The 21,214-nt window shown below is 43.0% G+C and overlaps 1 protein-coding gene and 1 long non-coding RNA gene across 3 annotated transcripts in view; one reads left to right on the forward strand and one right to left on the reverse strand.

Moving 5' to 3' along the window:
* Positions 1–19,269, reverse strand: LBH (LBH regulator of WNT signaling pathway). 2 transcript variants are annotated; one of them, XM_069955008.1, is made up of 4 exons: positions 19,180–19,269; positions 16,374–16,590; positions 6,735–6,831; positions 1–2,134 (listed from the first exon to the last, which is right to left on the reverse strand). In XM_069955008.1, exons 3-4 carry the CDS (start codon positions 6,804–6,806, stop codon positions 1,949–1,951), a joined length of 258 nt encoding a protein of 85 aa, XP_069811109.1. In that variant the 5' UTR covers positions 6,807–6,831; positions 16,374–16,590; positions 19,180–19,269; the 3' UTR covers positions 1–1,948. The 2 variants fall into 2 exon arrangements, with proteins under 2 accessions (XP_069811109.1, XP_069811108.1); XM_069955007.1 differs by lacking the exons at positions 16,374–16,590; positions 19,180–19,269 and adding an exon at positions 12,722–12,922.
* LOC138774279 (uncharacterized) overlaps positions 15,461–21,214 on the forward strand; it is a 23,103-nt gene continuing 17,349 nt past the window's right edge. The window contains exon 1 of the long non-coding RNA XR_011360283.1: positions 15,461–16,061. This is a non-coding gene — a long non-coding RNA (uncharacterized lncRNA). The remainder of the gene's footprint in view (positions 16,062–21,214) is intronic.

Consider the following 21,214-nt stretch of genomic DNA (forward strand, 5'->3'; position numbering starts at 1 on the left):
AAGCAATTTGAAACTTTTTATTTACAACTGTCACAGTGACATAAAAGTTTTTGAAGAAAAAAAAAATAGCTAGCATCTCCCTGAGCCTCAAATTACAGAAATATATATATTTATATATAACTATTATACAACAGAGTTTACTCGAGTGCTTTTGTTCGCAGACATTTGTAACAAATGGAAATATACAATACTCTCAAAGAGAAAAAACAAAAATGAGACAAATGCAAAGTAGTTCCTTCCACCGAGTTGACCGTAAAAGTTTTTGTTTTCTTTCCAAGAGCTCAGTAGGACCTTTAATGGATGCCAAAAGCATGATGGAAGTCAGGAGGTCTCAGTGAATTTTCACTTTGTACCTACTGGAACACCACAATTGTATCAAGTTTGATGCGGTTTGCGGCACATCTTTTGCACCCATCGGTGATGCTCCCCCCAACACTGGCACCCCTTCCCAATACCCAATTTGTGAATCCGTGACAAAGACATGCAACACTATGACTTTGAGAGCCTTCGGTGGGTCTTGAAGATGATGCAGGCACTACCAAAAACATTTTACACGTGTCACTTGCAAGATATACACAAGAATCTTTCTTCAGGACTTGACAGATTAACACAAGAATTATTGCTGTATAATCAATGAAAACTAATACCGGTCTACAAGCATCTAGTAACGTGTGTTGGTGTAGGCAATCTCTCCGCAATAGCCACCAGCATATTATACTGAGGTATTTTTTATTCGATGGGAAGGGATTCTCAAAAATAAAATGCTTGAAATATCTAGTGGATTAAAGGGCAACTATGGGTCTCGCAAAAGGCATTTTGGATTGTAAACAAGGGATTTTACCAGAAGAGATGTGTATTCCTAGAGCATAGGCTTCATCTGTCAGCCTACAAAATTGTGATTGTGCAAACAATGGGCTGAAAACCCCCCAAAAGACAAACTGCATCTTTATTCCCCAATACATCCTTCCACAATTCTGGATTGACCTCCAATCTTTGGAGAAGTTGAGTGACACGCACATTACTCACTGCCTACCACTAATATTTGGCAAACTTTTTTAATCGCTTTTCAACATAACAGACACTGTTCAATCAGATTCAGTGATGGGTACAAGCCAAGATGGTTGACCATGTCCAAGTCACCAAATCAATAACTGGTAGAGACATACAACATAAATGATACACAAGATGGCCATTTTATCCAGAAAGGAAGCGCAATGTTTTTGTATTTTTTCCATACCAGAGAACTCTACATACTGGTCTACAATGTTGACTTTGTTGCTGAACCCTACAAAGTTTTACTGTAAGCCAAGGAACACACCAACATCTCAGTACAGGACAAATACATGACAATATTGCATCCCTGTACACAATGATGAACACTGGTATTAATACTACAGAGACAGATTCCACTTTTTGATCCAATTACAAATAGTTACGACACATCGATGACACTTAGAACTTGTCAGGAGCGGAGCCTTGTTGTACGCAGCCAGTTCACCAGAAGATGACTTTGGCATCAACCAAGACTCCAGTCTGGACAGTATGACGTAACATTCAGATGGAGAAGCGATGGGTTGACCTTACGTTCTTGCACAGAAGGCAGTTTTTTTTTCATAGTCGATGAGTCTGTGCCTCTGTCCAAAGAATTCCTTCTTACGTTAATCTAAGATTATCACTGCATCTAGCCTTGGAAAAACCTCAGATAGTATTCTAATGATTGAATTGAAAAAAAAAAAAAAGCAAACACTTCTTCAAGACTTCGGGCTTTTAATCACAACGAAGGCTGGATTCTTCCACCAAGAGGGAAAAAAAAAAAAAAAAATGAAATAAAGACTCATCACAGGTGCGTCTTGGAATTTGTCATGGTTAACAAAATTCTTCTTAACCGATTCATAGTGGGCCCATTAATGGGCAATTCCTTATCCAAATGACTGGTGTCATCACATGATTACTGCTCCTTGTTGTCTTTTTGTGTGTCGCAGTTTGATTCCTTCTCCTCTTCCACCAAGAACTCTTCGGGAGGCCATCTCAGTTCTCCGCTCTCCACATCGCCTTCTGTGGGCTCCACCACAATGGAGGGAAGCCGATCCTTCAGTTTGCAGCATCGTTCGAAGTCTGAGGGATCTGGGAAGATCTGTAGGAGAGAAACAAAGGAAAGGGTCAACTCAAAGTCATAAAAAGACAAGCACGTCACAGGTTTAAGCAGGTTACAACCATGTAGTAAGTTACTTATAAAACTACTATACAATCTCAGATGAGAAGTACTTTTTCAATTCATGGCTAAAGGCCCCCATACACTTTAGGCTATTGTTGGCCAAACCAGTCAGTCTAAAGTGTTTAGGGCAGTTTTGAACAGATTTTGCTGGTGACCGGGGTTGGCAGTGATTGAAAGTTGCGGGCTACCCACATTGTTCTCGCTGTGGCTTACCCCTCCCCATAGACAACACAGGAGCACTCGTTTATGAGGAGGATGGGTGTTATTGAAGGTGTATGACCACCTTAACAGCGGTCCAACATATATGGCCAGCTTTAGCCTTAGCTGCATCCAAGACAAGATAGATGGGTGAGAGCAAGACAATCTCTCAAGGCGGCTTGGCATGCATGTATATGGGGGAGTTTGCAATTCTGTATCGGGAGCTGGGGGACAACTATGTAAATTTGACACCTTAAAGCTAGTCATATAAAGTATGTAACACCCCCCCTTCCCCCCAAACATTTGCCATTGCCGAAGGGGCAGGATAATCCCATAAACATTAGATAGTCTTCAGCCACCGTATAAGCCCTTCAACTTTCTAGTTTATCTGTTGGGACCTTACACAAATACCGAGAGATTCGAGGGTTAATGACCCTTGTGACTATCACATTCCATCAGAGTTAAAAATGGCTTTTTTTAATCTCTGCATTTCCATTGTAGCCCATGTAGATTCCCATTTCCTGTCTACAGGCGCTGTTTTCAGATGTTCACAATCCTATTTAGTCACTTAATTGATCATTTTTTGTAAAGATTTATACGTTCCAAAAATATGTAATTTCGATATTCAAAACTTTTCTGAACATTACGGTCCAGGACTCCCCTGGGGAAGGGACAGGCAAACAGGAGAATACATAGACAACATGGGGTAGAGGCCATGTAACACAAGGTGCATTTTATCTGCTATATGTAAAGAATGCAGCTTATGGGCTGAACACTCCGCAAACAGTAATGTCTTCTCCAACCTTTGTGTCCTGGTTATAAGATTAGGACTTGTCAACACTCAGCTCTGTGACAAAGACCTGGGTGAAAGATTAGCCAGGAATGTGAAGGATCTGATAACTTATGAATGAGAGACCTTATGTGCTCCAAGCAGTCAATGACAGAAGTTTCCAGACTGTCTTGCTCAATGAGAGCAGCTGAGTCTATAGGTGATTGCTGAAGAACTCCCCACCAAGGATTGTGATTGGGAAGGATACACATAAGATCTCTGTGGAAGCAAAACGTCTATAGAATATTAGTAGAATATTGTAATATCTTATTAGTTCATTGGCAGAAGCAGAGATAGAGATTCTACTGTGTAATGGAGGTTGGTGATACGGGGTATATAATGGTTTATATTAACAGTTAAAAGAACTTGGCCCTGGCTGAAATCTAACAACCAGTGGGGCAAGCCTAACCAGTCCTTACTTACCTCCCTCAATGCCTGCGATCCGCCACATGACCGGCTCTGGGACCCCCGTCTGGAGCCATTTCCGCCCAGCGGGGGTCCTAGACCAGCGATCTGGTGCTGAGGAGGGATAGGGAGAGGCGAGTACTGTTATTTTACCCCCCTGCCATTTAAAAGAAGAGAAAAAAAAAAAAAAAAACACAGCCCAGGGGCCAGACTTCTTTTCCTTTACATTGGAATGAATATTTGACAGAAATTTTTGATTGGTTGTCATGGACAAGAAGCACAGAATTACTACTGTAAACAGAATTGTTCCCATTCACTGACAGTAATCAGATGTAAAAAGTAGGACTATTAGAACATTGCATAGCTGATCACTGTTATTGTTATTTAGGTAGTCCCAGGTATGGGTCTGATGAAGCTGCAGCTCTCGGGCCCTGTCAGACACATGTTGGAGATTTCCTGCTTTTGGCAAAGGAAGCGTTTGCTGTAAATAGGAAATTCACAGCTGTGGTGTAAGAATTAGTCACATTCTGTGCCGAAAACAAAAAGCAAAAGCAGAAACCGGCCCAGTGACGTCACAGCCCTGGGTACATTAACCCTTCGCTGTTTTGTCATGGGATTTCAGGTTCTTGGTAGCAATGTAATGGCCCACAAGGTATCAGAGAAGGGGGAAAATAAACAAATAGGGTATAGAGGGTCCAGGTACACACCAGGGCGACATGTATGGCACCTGCACAGCACATGTATGCCCATCATATGGTGCCTCAGTGATGCCATATCGTAGATCAATGCTTTGCAATATGGCAGATGATGGGTGGACAGCATTAAGTACATGGACACATCTGGGAATAGTATGGGGGGACAAAGTGTAAACTGTAAAAAAAAAACATGGCATACATTTGCTGTATTATTGGTTGCTATGGGCAACAGACAGCAGTCCAGATTTAGTAATCTGTTAGAAACTAAAACTGGTGTTTTCCCCATAGCGACCAGTCATAACTCGGCTTTCATCAGTTAACCAACACTGGTAAAATGAAAGACAAGTTCTCATTGGTTGCTATGGCCTAGTCTGTTGCCCATAGCAACCAGTCACAACTTTAAATCTTCAAGAGAAGAATTTGACATGAAAGCTGCACTGTGATTGGTTGCTACAGGCAACAGTCAGTTTTTATATTAAACTGTTGATAAAGCTCCCCATAGTCTGGACCAAGTGAATCATCAGCCCCTAGTTTGGCTCGGTGATCTATATACATTATATCAGTACTAGAGCTACAAGCACGGGCCATTGTTGTACATTAGTCTCCTATATCTAAAATAATATATGGATTTGTTCATCCTGGTTCAGGAAGCAAAAGCTACAAAATAAGTAAAAAAAAAAAAAAAAAAAATCAAGATCTAAGCTAGTTTACGGATGTTATTTGAAAGCTTTCCTCACTAAGCAATAAAGATGCATTGCCCTTTAAGAACCCATTGTGCGTCATAATAGACAATGACGAGTCACAATGCAGAACAGAAATGTGAATGAAGCATCTCGGGAAGGGCGCAGGGTCCATGCCGGATTCTTCAAAGTCTGCTTGGCCTCGGGCCGTTCATGCACAAGTGAACGATTCTCATTAACCCCGCAATGAACGTAAAGATTCATTCATAATAACCTCGCTGTGTCTAGAAAGTCACCGGCGTGGGCAGTCTGCTCCGATACAAGGCTGCTCTGTATCCAATGCCAAGACCCCGGGATATCACATTTTTATGAAATTCTTGAAATTTTTGGATAATAGGAAGTTTAAAAGGAGGGTTATCAGATTAGGGAAGATAAGCCAAGTAATGGCGATGAATGGGGTCTTTGACAGCCTGGAAAGTTTGTAAAGTGACCCCTATCCTTTTCTTCAGGCCCAGCCAAGTCACATACAGCTGTCTGGTAGACAAGTAACCAAAATACACCCCCTACAACTGCAACTAACCCTCAGACTGACTCAGGTCTCGCATAAAATGACATCACTGCATGACTGATGAGGTCATCAGGTCCTGCTTAATGTTTGAATCCCTTACCTGGGGCATAGACTCCCTTTGCATTGTACCAAGGTCATTACAAGTTGCATGTTCACCTAACACCTACCCCAACCCCAACCCACATACCATGTGAAATGAATGCCCCTGTACTTGGCAACGCCATTAAACTTTCAACCAGTTTATAGTAAACTTGCAACCAGTGCAAAAATTCAAGGTTGGACTATATGCAATAAGAATTTATTGTAGTCATGTCCTGGTTGTCACATGACAATTACATCACTGGGTGTTGCCATGTAGACTTATGTACCAGCTCTTAAAACCTATAACATTAAATAGCCTTTCTCAACTTTTCCTAGAGATTACTGGGCCACCACAGTAGGTCTGCCTAGTTATGTAATGATACAGAATGTATCCATCCACTCAGGGCACTGGAAAAGCTGGGTGTCAGGCAGTAAAACATTCATTTTTCCCATAGATATAAGAGTACATGACTAGAGTACATGACTAGTGTTTTCACCGATTTTGGAAACTGCAACCCATAGAGCCATCAATACAGTACAACAGGGGCCATCACCCAGCTGTCAGATTCCTGACAATTCTCGTGGACTGGTACAGTTTTTTTCTAGTGGATTTATGCTTACTTTCAATTTTTCATTATAAAAGGAATGTCACCCAACTTTCCCAGGCTCCAGAAAGGCAAACCTGTCAATGATTGATACATTTTATGCTCCTCACTAAAGGGATAATGTTCATCCTTAAAGAAGACTGAGACTTATAAACCATTCATGATCCACAGGGAATTATGGGAAGAGGGATATGCAAAGCAACTGTCTGGTGGCATTTGCTCTGCTTTGCATATCCTTTCTCTACACAGGCCAGTTCATCACATATTGGTCATCCAGCTTTCCCAGTAACTCTTATAAGAACTCTAAGTTTGACAGATAAGATTTTTGAGGACAAAGCTCCTATAATAGTCCAACAAACCATAGAAGCGGTGAAGACCCCATCAGGAGGTTATCAGCAAGCAGGCATTTGGCACAGGCGATATCTACAAGGCGGCAGACGGCGGCGCACACAACCTACCTGATAGGAATCTTTGCGAGGGCTTAGACCGATCTCGTCCATGGGCTGAGTGTTCATTATAACCTCAGTCATCTCAGCTGATCTCAGGTAGTCAGTGCTGCAAGAGAAGAAAAGGGTTAACCTCCTGGCCCTCCGCTTCAGACAAAGCAACAAAACCGAGACAATTCTGAGACAAGCCACCAAGATGTGGTCAGAAGTAGAAGAAAAACACATCAGGCCGGGTATATAAAGCTCACTTTACATTGAGAAGCCTGTTTCTTAGTATACAAGACTTCTGTGAATGGAAACATTCAGTCAAAGATGTATCCTGATGCAGGGAAGGAGATCTGATTAGTGAGCAAATACTGTTTTGATTGAATAGATATTCGATCGAATAGTAAGGTATTCGATAGTATTGAATATTATTGAATAGTACGCTGAATATTCGATAAATATTCGATAAGCGTTCAAATCCCCCTTCCCTTTTCCTGAAGTGTCTTTGTGGACCTTGTGAACCTCCAAGTGGTCAAATAGATGTTTTTCAATAATCGAATACTTGTTCCCATAGACTTTAATGGGATGGAATAGTCGAATATCAGGGAGATATTCGTACGAATATCGAATATTTCACTATTCGCTCATCACTAGATCTGATACATTGTAACAAACTCAGCAGCATGTTTGTATTCACAGACAGATCCAGACTACCCAACCGCACAGCTGAGAGTTGTTACAATGCATCAGTATAGCAACATAGTCAACCATTGATATAAATCACACGTGAACTTTATGTACATGAAATAAAATTGTATGACTGCAAATATTCAGAGCTTTGGAGGTTTACTTTCTTCCAGAAACAGAACCACCCTTATCAGTTTGTGTGCTGTATTGCAGATCAGTTTCATTGAAGTGAATGGAGTTGAATTGTAATAACATACACACACGCTCTTTGAGGTACTAAAGCAGGGATGGGGAACAGTCGGCCCTCCAGCTGTTGCAAAACTACAATTCCCATCATTCCTGGACAGCCAAAGCTTTAGCTTCTGCATAATGACTTCTAACATCCCACTGGGTTCACCTATTGTTCCCTGTTCTCAGCCACAGACTAATTGTTGTTTACTTCAGTAGGATAACAGGCAGAGTTCTTTACATGACGTACATACATAGCTATAGTCACGTCACCTCTTATTATGCTCCCGCACTATTATAAGCCACCGCCGGCTACAGGTTTAGGGCCCTTTAAGGTGTTTACTTGTGCACAAATGTCATAGATCTCATCATTTGTTGGTTCTGTCACCAGTAGATCACGACAAGCTGAACACCCACAGCCGGCCATTCGTCATCCCCAGAATAATAGAGTCTAAACACGACCCTACACACCTTCACCAAACACTCAGGATCATCCAGTACAGGGCGCAAACAAGTTCTAGAAGAATCCTATCTCTGATCTCATCTCTTCAAAGACAAAGGGCTATTCACAGAGATACTGTCTATAGGGGCCAAAGGGAAAGTACACAAAAGTGCGAGAACACCGGGAAGTTACCTGGGAAAGATGTGCAAGTCATGTAGAGCCGCTATATGGTGTCTGTCTATAGAGTGGATTGTAGAGAACTGTTATATAGCCTACACATGACACCTAGGAAAGTTATAAGTCATGTAGAGCCGCTATATGGTGTCTAAGGGACAGATTGTAAAGAATGGTTCTAACTTACTTGGGTGTCTATATAACCATTCTCTACAATCAATCCCATAGACCGACACCATATAGCAGCTCTGTAGAGCCGCAACATAGTGTATATGTCTATGGGACTGACCCTATGGAACAGTTATGTAGTCAACACATGACAGCCAGGAAAGGTGTACAAAACACTATATGGCCATGTATACAGTGATCTGACCCTAAATAACTACAATATCTACAAAGAGCCATACACTGGACAGAACAGCTGTATAGTCTACATACATTTACTGGACTATAGTCTGTATGTTAAGTCCTAGAGAGCAGATATATGGTCAGCAAATCTCCATACATTGTTCTGACCCTATAGAACTGATGTAAAGTCTACAATAACCATATACTGGACTGCCCCTACAGAACAGATATAAGGTCTTAGAAAGACATACAATAAACTGACCTTATTAAACTGCTATATAGTCTACTAACATCCATTTACTGGATAGACACCACAGGAGGACTCCTATGCTGCTTATGTAGGTCACTTGTATAAAGGTTCTCCAGCAACATTTGCAACTACTAGACCAATCCTACAGAACAGCCATTTGTTCTATACATTAACACACTTGAATGACAGACCCTACAGAGCTGCCATATGGTCTATGAATAGCCACACACTCCGCTGCCTCTAGTGAAAAAATATATAAAGTCCATACACAGATATAAGCATACAAAACTGATATGGTCCACAGCTACTTATATCGAACTGTAATAAGTTTTATAGATATTCGCTGGTCGGATCCTACAGAGCTGCTACATGGTCCACATGTGACCCCTTACAAAGTTGTGCAAGTCATGTATAGCGGCTATAGGTCTACACATACACTGGTATGACCCATAAAGGTTTATACACTTAACACAGAGCTTCTACACCGCCTACGTATGTCTGTACACTGTCTCCATACACTGGACAGAGCTGTATATAGACAAGACTGACCCTAAAGTCCTCCATATGGGCTATATATAATAAAGGCATATAGGATTGTCTACATATATAAATATATACTTACATACACTGGACCTACTCTATAGCACTACGGTATGGGCTACATCTACAGAATGTGTACATACACTGGACTGACCCTATAGAGAGCAGCTATATGGGCTACATCTGTACATAGACCACAGAGCTGCATTATGGTCTATATATGTACATTGACCTAAAACAGACACATACATGGTCTATACTTATTTAACTTCAAACCTACATGACTGATAGTCTACATGTAGACCTGATCGATATGAAAGACTACATTAGAAGAGACAGATACCACAGAACAGCGATGACCCAAAAAAAGACTAAAATCGGGGGCCATACTCTTTATGGAACCTCAAGACTTTGGCGGTTATGTAGAATTTAATGGTCCTCCAAACTAGTGCTGCCTCCCCTGCAGGCTCTAATACCTCCTTAAGAAGGTGGCCTACCCCTCGTCTGGCAGCTGCTCCCTTTATTGTACTAATGTCAAGTGGTCCCACTGCTGTTACCAGGGAGTAAATTGGTCGCAGGCAATTACAATCATCCCTCTAAGAAATTCTATAGTTGACCAAGGTTTACAGAAGGATTTGGACTTTTACAAAAAAAAAAAGCCTGTCCAGGAAAGCGATAGGAAGTTACTCAATGAACATGAGCCAATCACTGTGATTCATAGCAGCCAAGTGTGAATGAGGATGCTGGCAGCGACAAGAACAGAACATTGTCATTCACGCTATACCGACCACGCAGATAGACGATGACATCAGCTGCATGGAGCCAATGTAAAGCCATCTCCAGGCATAGCTTCCCTATATGATGGGACACACAACATGGGTCTAAACATATGACATGATAAGAATAACAGAGTGGAGACAGGTCGCTCTGTCTGTATATACTCCTGATACATCCACTGTACACAGCTCCCGTCTCCCCTTTGGTTACATTGGGCATCTTACATTAAGGGTAGCTTCACACATACCGTATCACAGCAGATTTTTTGCTGCGGATCTGCAGTAGATTTGACTAAATGAATGAACACAGCATCAAATCTGTACCATAAAATCCGCTGCGATATGGTATGTGTGAAGCTACCCTAAAGGGGTTATCCAGCATTAGAAAAGCGTGGTCACTTTCTTCCGCAGACAGCTTGACTCTTGTCTCCAGTTTGGGTGAAGATTTTTTAACTCCATTCCATTAAAGTCAGTGGAGCTCAATTGCAAACCACACCTAAACGGGAGACCAGAGTCTTGTTGTCTCTGGAAGAAAGTGGCCATGTTTTTGTAACGCTGGATAACCCCATTAACCATGTAGAACATGAGATCAATGGGCAGCAAAGTTATCAGCAGCCATTCATAGCTGCTGCAAAGTTCACTGCAGCTCATTTCTACTGAACACTTCTCTAACCCATTGTAACCGAGCCCGATGTCCACCACCATAGCTGGAGCAGAGATGAATGTAGGGGGGCCATCTGTCATCCTACATAACACCATCTAGAGCAAACAAAGTGGTCACTTCAGCTCTGCTACATCAGTCAAACTAAGCTCTGCCAAATGCGTAAACTAATGCAATTACTGTGGATCAGCGCTAGCTTATGGGAGTTATAGGAGCACAGTACCGTTATCCTGCCCATAGCCAACAAGAGATTTCCTATGATTTGCTGATACAGAACCATAAAACTAACACAGGTTCATGCCAATACATGTCCGCTCTACCCAACCTGCCGAGCCCCCAAGCCTCATTTGCATCTTTGAGCACCCACTCTACCTACACACCATACTGTTACCACCACTGCTGACCTTCCTGAGCACCTACTGTTTAACCAACCTGCCTCACTAGGTGTTCACTTTTCCTAGTCTGCCTTTCCCCCCTTACTAAACAATACCCTCTCTAGCTATCGTACCCCTCCAAGCTCCCCCTCTCCTCAGTTTGCTTTCCAAGCACCACTTCTGCCCCTCCATGCAGTTCCCCCTCCATGTATCCTCTTTACTTCACTCCCCAGCTGGCTGCTCCATGCACCCACTCTCTCCCCCCTGCAGACCCCCTCCCATGAAACCCCCCTCCCATGCAGCCTCTCTCCCCCTGCAGCCCCCCTCCCATGCAACCCCTCTCCCCCTGCAGCCCCCCTCCCCCTGCAGCCCCCCTCCCCCTGCAGCCCTACTCCCATGCACCCACTCTCCCCCCTGCAGCCCCACTCCCATGCAACCCCTCTTTCCCCAACCTGCTCCTTCTTGCATTCCCTCTCGCTATCATGTCCCTCCATACACCTCCCTCTCCCTAACCTGCACACACACACGCGACCCTCTCCTGCAGCCTACCCCTCCATGCACCACCTTTTACCCCCACCTATCCCATCATGCATCTCCCTCTCCCCTCCTCCATGCACCCCTTCTCCCCCAGAGTGCCCCTCCATGTACTCCCCTCTCCCCCATGCTTGTCTTTCCATGCACCCCTTCCTACCCAGTTTCCCCTACACCTCCATTTCCCCTTCTTCCCCTGCCCCTCCATGCACCCTCCTTCTCCCCCAAGCCTGCCCCTCCATTCACCCCCCTTTCCTCCTGCCCCTCCATAACCCCCTCCAGCCTGCCCCTCCATTCACCCCCTCCAGCCTGCCCCTCCATTCACCCCCTCTTTCCTCCTGCCTCACCATACGCCCCCCTCCTCCTCCAGGCTCCCCCCCCCCTCCATTCACCCCCTTTCCTCCTGCCCCTCCATACAGCCCCCTGAACAGTTCATTCCAAACAAACATTAAAATAATTAAAAGTAACAATGTCACAAAGGAGGAATTAACCCCTTACCTCCCTGGTGTCAGTATCAATACACAATTAACTTCATCAAAGAAAACAGCTTCACAGAAAAGTATTCTCCAGGCACCAGACCAGACCACACAATACCCAGCTGCTGCCTTGGCATATTATGAATGCCAGCTTGGCATACAGACAGCACCTCAGATTTCTACCTGAATAGCTAACGTGATACCAGATGCCACCTGCAGCCTACAGGGCACCGCTGGGTGACTGGGCTCCCTGGGGGCATAGTCATCATATAAACCTCCTATATGTTCATAGCATTTAGCACAAGCTGCATCCCTAACATAAGGGAACATTAACCTTCTAACCACCAGAAACATTTGCACCAGATAAAATTCCTCAACCCCCCCCCCCCCCCCAATACATCACAAGATATTGTACTTTGGACCACCTAAAAAATCCAGGTCCATGTCCACCAGACCATACCCCCCAGAATAAAATGCATGCGCCAGCCACATAGGGGTTAATCCATAGGAAGCACAGAGCCACTTACCAAGGAATAGGGTAAAATACAGACATGAAGTCCAGAGAGGCTGGGGGGAATTGTCCTAGCTTAAAGAGATGACACAATAAAGAGGGGTCCGCCTGCTGCAGTGAGGGTCTTGCAGATACAAAGCCAAGTAGGTGCAGCCAGCAATGCACAGAGTGGAAGAGTTTACAATGTGAGCTCTGAGGCACTGTGTCCCAGCCAGCATGGGCTACAATGGCTTATATAACATAGGGGGGCGTGGTTTCCCAGGAGCCCCGCCTCAGTTTACTGACATCACCCAAAGCATGAATGGCCTGTGCTTGCAGCTCATCCCCTGGATACAATCAGCTCTGGAGTACATTCATGCTCACTCATCCCCGCCACCCAATCACTGCTCACATCCACCATTACCTGCTGCTGCCTCGCCTCTTCTCCCTAAGGTGGCTCTGCTTTGTGTTCAGCAGTGTGAGAATGTCTTTTTAAAGTCACCCGTCTTTTGTCTGCAGCTGCCTCTCCCCCCCCCCCCCCCTCCGCCTTAAAGGGAAAAATGAAAAGAATACACTCAGCAGCACCATAGATCACGGCTGCTAAAATTAGCTTGTGGCCATTGCGCCCAACTTCATGCATCGCAGCAAATTTCTTGTTTTTTTTTTTCTCGATTTGACCTTGTGAGCGGAGATTTCTAGACTAAGCCGGCCATGGATTTGAGGGTTTTATGCAAAGGGGTTGGATATTGATTGTTATTATTGCAGTGCTTTTTCTTAAAGGGGAACTCTATAGTTATCTTTTGAGAGGGCATAGAGAAAGAAATGGGGATACAACAATATGCAGAATAAAGGGGGTCATTCTGAGGATGATTGACCATACATTTATATACATGAACAGGTAGTATATACTGGAAATGTAAACATGAATCCAGTGGAAAATTCTCAGCATATATTGAAGGATAAGTGACATTGCTTTTATGGGAGATCAACTCCATAATACTGTGCTGCAATAAGCATCATACAGTGACATGCGGAGTGCCTATAGGGACCGAGCGGAGCAAACCCTAGAGACTGCGTAAGAAAAACATAGAAGGCGTAAGGACAATGTGGCAGGAACCTCTGTGTAGCAAAACATAGGAGCCATAAGGGCAATGTATTGGAGAACCATAGGGACTGCATAGAATAGAAACACAGAAATTGTGTAATATGGAAACACAAGGACTATGTATTGGAGGACCTTAGGGACTGTGTATAGAGATGAGTGAATTTACAGAAATAACAATGCTAAGCGGTTTGTTATCTCTGAAATCCGCTCATCAACCTGCTGCCATTTAACTGAATGCGGCTCCGTGCAGCTACTCCCCGAGGGCTGGGAAAATCTGGATCCAGTCCTGGGAAACTTCTCCCGGTTTCCCAGGACTGGATCTAGCTTTTCCGCGAGCTACACAGTAGATCTGTACTGTTCTGCTGGGAACCGTATAAGCACACCCTTTAAAGCAGGGATGGGAGACATTCGGCCCTCTAGCTGTTATAAAACTACAATTCCCATCATGTCTGGACAGCCCCATCTCTGCTTTAAAGCATGTGTAATATGTAACCATAGGGACTCCATAATACAAAAACATACAGGCCATATTATAGAACTATAGGGACGGGACCATAGGGGTCACTGTGCAATCCTCCAGCTTTGCATTACTCCTCAGTCGTTACTAGTATTATATATACATTGTACTGTTATATGCTGGCTGTGTCACCTGTATAGCGGTCTCGGACATACTGTTACATGATATTGTCCATCTGACACTGAACAGGACGCAGCCTATATAATGTTTAAAAAAGGGAAAATTGATCCCTTGAAGGATTAGAAAGGAGGTAAATGCGGCCAGCACCAGCAGCCAGGGGAATATGTGCCAGCTGTACCATGTGCTGAATACGGTGTCTATGTAACTACTACTCTCAGCATCCTCAGTACCATTCTTATACCTTCTGACTGTGTCACCAGAGGACTGTACAATGGCTGCTGATAGGAAGGAGCTCAGGTAGGAGGGGGCAGTCTGCAGTCATTGTGACATGAGGCATGCTGGGAGCTAAGCTGGGCTTATAGAGCTACTCCGGGTTAATTCTAATGATATAATATAATGATAGAAAGGAGGCACTGCCTGAGGGGGTATAAGACTATCTGACAGAGCACACATACTAATATACAGATACAAGGGGGAGATTTATGGCGCTGCCTTCACACATTACCTGCTCCGTGATCCGGCTTGCTTTGAGGGTTCCCGGGTGCACGTCCCACTCAGGCAATCAGTGTGCTGCTGCGACGCCATGCTAATTGGCTGAGTGGGACGTGCACCGGGGAACCCTCAAAGCAAGCCGGATCGTGGAGCAGGTAATGTATACGCTCCGGCTAGGGTTTAATGGGGCGGTCTCCCGACATATTCGCAGCAGGATGTCAATCCCGCTGCGAGTATGTCTGCCCATAGACTTTACAAGGCAGGGATCTGCAGCGGATGTCGCTGCGAATTTGCATCGAGAAATCCGCTGTGGATCCGTCCTGTGTGAAGGCACCCTTATTGTAAGATTCTAATTGTTGCCCATAACAACCGATGACAGCTCCCATAGTAACCAATCACAGCTCAGCTTTCATTTTACCAGAGCAATGTGACACATGAAAGCTGAGCTGTGATTGGTTGCTATGGGAGCTGTAATTGGTTGCTATGGGCAACAAAGAAAATCTTACTATATGACAGCACCATATGTCTCCCACCAAGTCCTTTTCATCAAACCTTAGAAAGATAAACTTTTTATGCACTTTACAGCTCCTATGTACTATAACTAATATAAGGCTATTTTCACACAACGTATGAGACCGGCCGTTCCGCGACCCGGCTGGTCTCAGAAAAGATCATCACCGGCCAGATGATCTTTGCAGCTGCAGAGTTCTGATGGGGGGCATCCGTGCGCGCCCGCATCAGAACTCCCCACTGCACACTATGGAACGAACGGCCGGAGCCACCTGCTCTATAGTGTGCACTGACAGGGTTTTCTGCAGCCGCTATTCATTGAATAGAGGCCGCAGAAAACTGACATGTCAGTTTCTCGCAGCGCCGCGAGAGATCCCAGCCGGAGTGTCTACCCAGGCGGGATCCCATAGATGGCATTATTACGTATATTTTCGTGATAACCACGGCCGCTGTTGCACTTGGCAACAACGGCCGTAGTTTTACAAAAATATACGTTGTGTGAATATAGCCTAATACTGCTCCCTATATAGAATATACAAGAATATAACTACTATAAACGCACCTGCTTAACACCTTCCCCCTCCCAGCTGAAGCCTTCGGTGTTTGGACAATAAACCCACTGCTTTCCACTCGGTGAGTGCAGAATTCTTTCTCTTGTTCATACATAACTACTATAATACTGCTCCTTTATACAAGAATATAACTACTATAATCCAGTCCAACAAAGAAAAAAGAGCTAGCACTCACCGTTTGCTGAAGCACATTATCCAGTTTATTCGGGGTTCAATACAGCATAGATCACGGGGAGGGAAGTGGAAGACAGACTGTTTCACTTGCGTTTGCAAGTTTCGTCAGGCCCACATAACTACTATAATACTGCTCCTATATACAAGAATATAACTACTATAATAGCTGAAATGAAGAAAAATAGATGCGGTCACTCACCACAGATGATGCCGTAGAATGCTTTATTGATCCAGGGATGAACACGGCAGGGAAGGGGGAAGATGGAGGAGCGGGTGCTAGTCAGACACCGCCACTAGCCGAGCTGCACCATCGGGATTCAGCTTACCACCTCCTGTAGTCGCTCCAGGTGTTGTACTAATTGTAGTGCAGGCCGTCTGACTCTTCCCTTGTCTACATAACTACTATAATACTGCTCCTATATACAAGAATATAAGTACTTTAATACTGCTCCTATATACAAGAATATAAGTACTATAATACTGCTTCTATATACAAGAATATAACTACTATAATACTGCCTCCTATATACCAGAATATAACTACTATAATACTGCTCCTATATACAAGAATATAACTACTATAATACTGCTCCTATATACAAGAATATAACTACTATAATACTGCTCCTATATACAAGAATATAACTACTATAATACTGCCTCCTATATACAAGAATATAACTACTATAATACTGCTCCTATATACAAGAATATAACTACTATAATACTGCCCCTATATACAAGAATATAAATACTATAATACTGCCCCTATATACAAGAATATAACTACTATAATACTGCTCCTATATACAAGAATATAACTACTATAATACTGCCCCTACATACAAGAATATAACTACTATAATACTGTTGCTATATACAAGAATATAACTACTATAATACTGCCCCTATATACAAGAATATAACTGCTATAATACTGCTCCTATATACAAGAATATAACTACTATAATACTGCTGCTATATACAAGAATATAACTACTATAATACTGCCCCCTATATACAAGAATATAACTACTATAATACTGCTCCTATATACAGGAATATAACTACTATAATACTGCTCCTATATACAAGAATATAACTACTATAATACTGCTCCTATATACAAGAATATATCTACTATAATACTGCTCCTATATACAAGAATATAACTACTATAATACTGCTCCTATGTACATTATTTATAGTAATTAGACTTATAACGGGTTAATATCTCAGGACTTTCTATAGTCTAGGACAGAACAGTATAAGGACCGGTGATTGTTTCATCTTTGCCTGATTTGATTTGCCAGGCCGGCTTTGCTCTTGAGGAGGAGGGCGGCGGGTGGGGGAGGGGCTCGCTGTCGCCTCACACTGTTATTTTCCACTGAACGCTAATATGATAAACTGTGGAGGATTAAAAGCCCAACTGGTGCTACGAATCTGCAGCTTAAAATAACTCTCAAATAAGTTTAATTAGGTGAAGGGATGGGGGCAGCGGGGTCGTTGTGGGGACGGCATCTATCATGGTCAGTTTGTTCTATAGGACAAGACTGTAATAAGAAATATAAGGGAAGTGTTAAAGTTGTCATGTGGTGCCCTGGAGAACAATAGAGAACGATTGTTGCATGTGCAGGAACATACTTTATAACTGGTGCACCCAATCCCGTATCTGAGGTCATATGATCACCTTGATTCTCTATTATTACATTTATAATAGCGCCATTTTATATTTTGTGCCACGATTGGTTACAACTTTGTACTGGATTGTATGGAGCACAATTTGTGTGTATCTAACTGGTGATACAGGAGTGAGGTGAAGCTAAGAGCAGTGAGATACACCCTAGACGTATCTAATCATTAGAATAAATTACTGCCTATATTGTATAGACAGTAATTCAGTTAGGGAAACTAAAGATTTAGAGGGTTTCCTGCTGTTTTCTCAGGGCATGCTGGGAATTGTAGTTTTGTAACAGCTGGAGAAACACAGTTTGGAGACCCATTGTACAGGCAGCAGCCCCTACAGCTCAGTTAGATACACTGTTGAAGAAAGTGCATCTAAGGTATTTCATATTACTGCTATAGGATCAGCTTTTGGATTAGGGAACGAATGGGGTCCAGCTTCCTATAAGTTAGATACACCACAGAATATAGTGTATCCAACCGGTCAATCACAGTTGGAAATTCACTGGACATCAATGGCCAGTGAAGATCTTTTTTTCCAGAAAGTTTCAGAAAGTTATATAGATTTGTTATTAACTTCTATTTAAGAATCTCAACTCATCCCATACTTATCAGCTGCTGTATATCCTGCAGGAAATATTGTTTTCTATTCAGTCTGACACAGTCTCTCTGTTACCACCTCTGTCCATGTCAGAAACTGTCCAGAGCAGGAGACTGTTTCTGTGGGGATTTGCTCCTGCTCTGGACAGTTCCTGTTTCAGACAGAGGTGGCAGCAGAGAGCACAGTGTCAGACATTTCCTGCAGGATATTCAGCAGCTGATAGGTATGGGAAAACTTGAGATCTTTAAATAGAAGTAAACTACAAATCTGTATAACTTTCTGGCACCAGTTGATTTGAAAGAAAAAGATTTTTGCTGGACAACCCCTTTAAGAACTATACTGGTTTGCTTGTGAGTTAGCTACACCCTGGAAGGAAGTAGAATCATTAGTATTATGATGATTAATGCTATGATGATCAAGTATGTAACATAGAGGCTGATGCAAGGTGTGTATAACTTCAGCAGGAGATCATTTGTATATTTGCTGGGGAAATGTGTATCTAATAGATGAAACTAGGATTAGTGCTATGGTATCAAGAGTTTGATGAAGAGGCTGGGTCAAGGTGTAAATACCATATAAAACAGCAATAACAGAAAGTGTCTAATAAAAACAAACATGAAATTATGAAATTTTTATAATATATATGCTCTACTGTATGAGTCCATCCCCCAACAACAGACTGGTTAGGTCGCCATGAGAGCAGGTTTAGTGAGATATTTACCTGAAGACAATCATCTACAAGAGCTTCTATACCAAACAGTTTACCAGGTTTAGCTTTTCTTTTTTTTCTGTAGTTGTTTTAGCTGGCTCCATACTGCCCTCTAATGGTAAAATGTGAAAGTAGCATAAAACTTTCACAGTCAAGCAGTCTCGCTCTCTCTCTTTATATATATATATATATGTATGTACAGCTGGTATAGGTTATACATTTCCTGTATATTGTGATGAGGAGCATGCTGGTATAATATTATATATCTCCTGTACATTATTGTGTGTATTATATATATTATATTTATGGTATAGATGATACATCTCCTGTATATAGTGATACTAGAAAATGTACCCGGCGCTGCCTGGGTAATAAAGTGTCAGTGTGTTAATTAGATTTGTTCTAAGGTGCCCAGGAGGCAAAGCTAAAGGTATTGTTTCATCTAAGTTAATCAGTGGAATTAGTGTATACCTGTAGTGCATAGTTGGAGGGGTTCTGTATACCCACAATGTATAGTTTTTAGGGGTCTATAGTTGGGGGGTCCTGTATACCTGTAGTGTGTAGTTGGGGGGGCTGTATACCTGTAGTGTATAGTTGAGGGAGGTCCTGTATACCTGCAGTGTACAGTTGGTGAAGGTCCTGTATACCTGTACTGTATAGTTCCGGGGTCCTGTATGCCTGTAGTATATAGTTGGTGCTGTATACCTGTAATGTATAGTTGGTGGAGGTCTTGTATACCTGTAGTTTATAGTTTAAGGGTCCTGGATACCTGTAGTGTATAATTGGTGGAGGTCTTGTATACCTGTAGTATATAGTTCGGGGGTCCTGTATTACCTGTAGTGCATAGTTTGGGGTCCTATATACCTGTAGTATATAGTTGGTGGAGTTCCTGTATACCTGTAGTATATAGCTTTGGGGTCCTGTATACCTGTAGTGCATAGTTTGGGGTCCTGTATACCTGTAGTATATAGTTGGTGGAGTTCCTGTATACCTGTAGTATATAGCTTTGGGGTCCTGTATACCTGTAGTAAAGAGTTGGTGAAGGTGCTGTATACCTGTAGTATAGAGTTGGTGTAGGTCCTGTATACTTGTAGTGTATAGTTTTGAGGTCCTGTATACCTGTAGTGTATAGTTTGGGGTCCTATATACCTGTAGTATATAGTTGGTGGAGTTCCTGTATACCTGTAGTGTATAGTTTGGGGTCCTGTATACCTGTAGTATTTAGTTGGTGGAGGTCCTGTATACCTGAAGTATATAGTTGGTGGAGGTCCTGTATACCTGTAGTGTATAGTTTTGGGGTCCTGTATACCTATAGTATATAGTTGGTGGAGGCCCCGTGCACTTGTAGTGTATAGTTTTGGGGTCCTGTATACCTGTAGTGTCCTGTATACCTGCAGGGTCGTATTTACCATTAGGCACCCATGGTCTGGTGCGTAGGGTAGCACCTTGCTGAGGGCAGTACCCTCCCATTCAGACTTGCCAGAAAATCTTTGGTCAGGTCTTGTATAGCGGTGTTATCCAGTCACAGTATGGCGGTATTGGTCAGGTCTGGTATGGCAGTGTTATTCAGTCACAGTGTGTCGGTATTGGTCATGTCTGGTATGGCGGTGTTATCCAGTCACAGAATGGCGGTATTGGTCAGGTCTGGTATGGCAGTGTTATTCAGTCACAGTGTGTCGGTATTGGTCATGTCTGGTATGGCAGTGTTATCCAGTAACAGTATGGCGGTATTGGTCAGGTCTGGTGTGGCGGTGTTCTCCAGTCACAGTGTGGTGGTATTGGTCATGTCTGGTATAGTGGTGTTATCCAGTCACAGCATGGCAGTATTGGTCAGGTGTGGTATGGCAGTGTTATCCAGTCACAGTATGGCGGTATTGGGCATGTCTGGTATGGCAGTGTTATCCAGTCACAGTATGGCGGTATTCTCCAGTCACAGTGTGGTGGTATTAGTCAGGTCTGGTATAGTGGTGTTATCCAGTCACAGCATGGCGGTATTGCTCAGGTGTGGTATGGCAGTGTTATCCAGTCACAGTATGGCGGTATTGGT

Source organism: Dendropsophus ebraccatus, chromosome 15 (genome assembly GCF_027789765.1).
Source record: "Dendropsophus ebraccatus isolate aDenEbr1 chromosome 15, aDenEbr1.pat, whole genome shotgun sequence".
Lineage (NCBI taxonomy): Eukaryota > Metazoa > Chordata > Amphibia > Anura > Hylidae > Dendropsophus > Dendropsophus ebraccatus.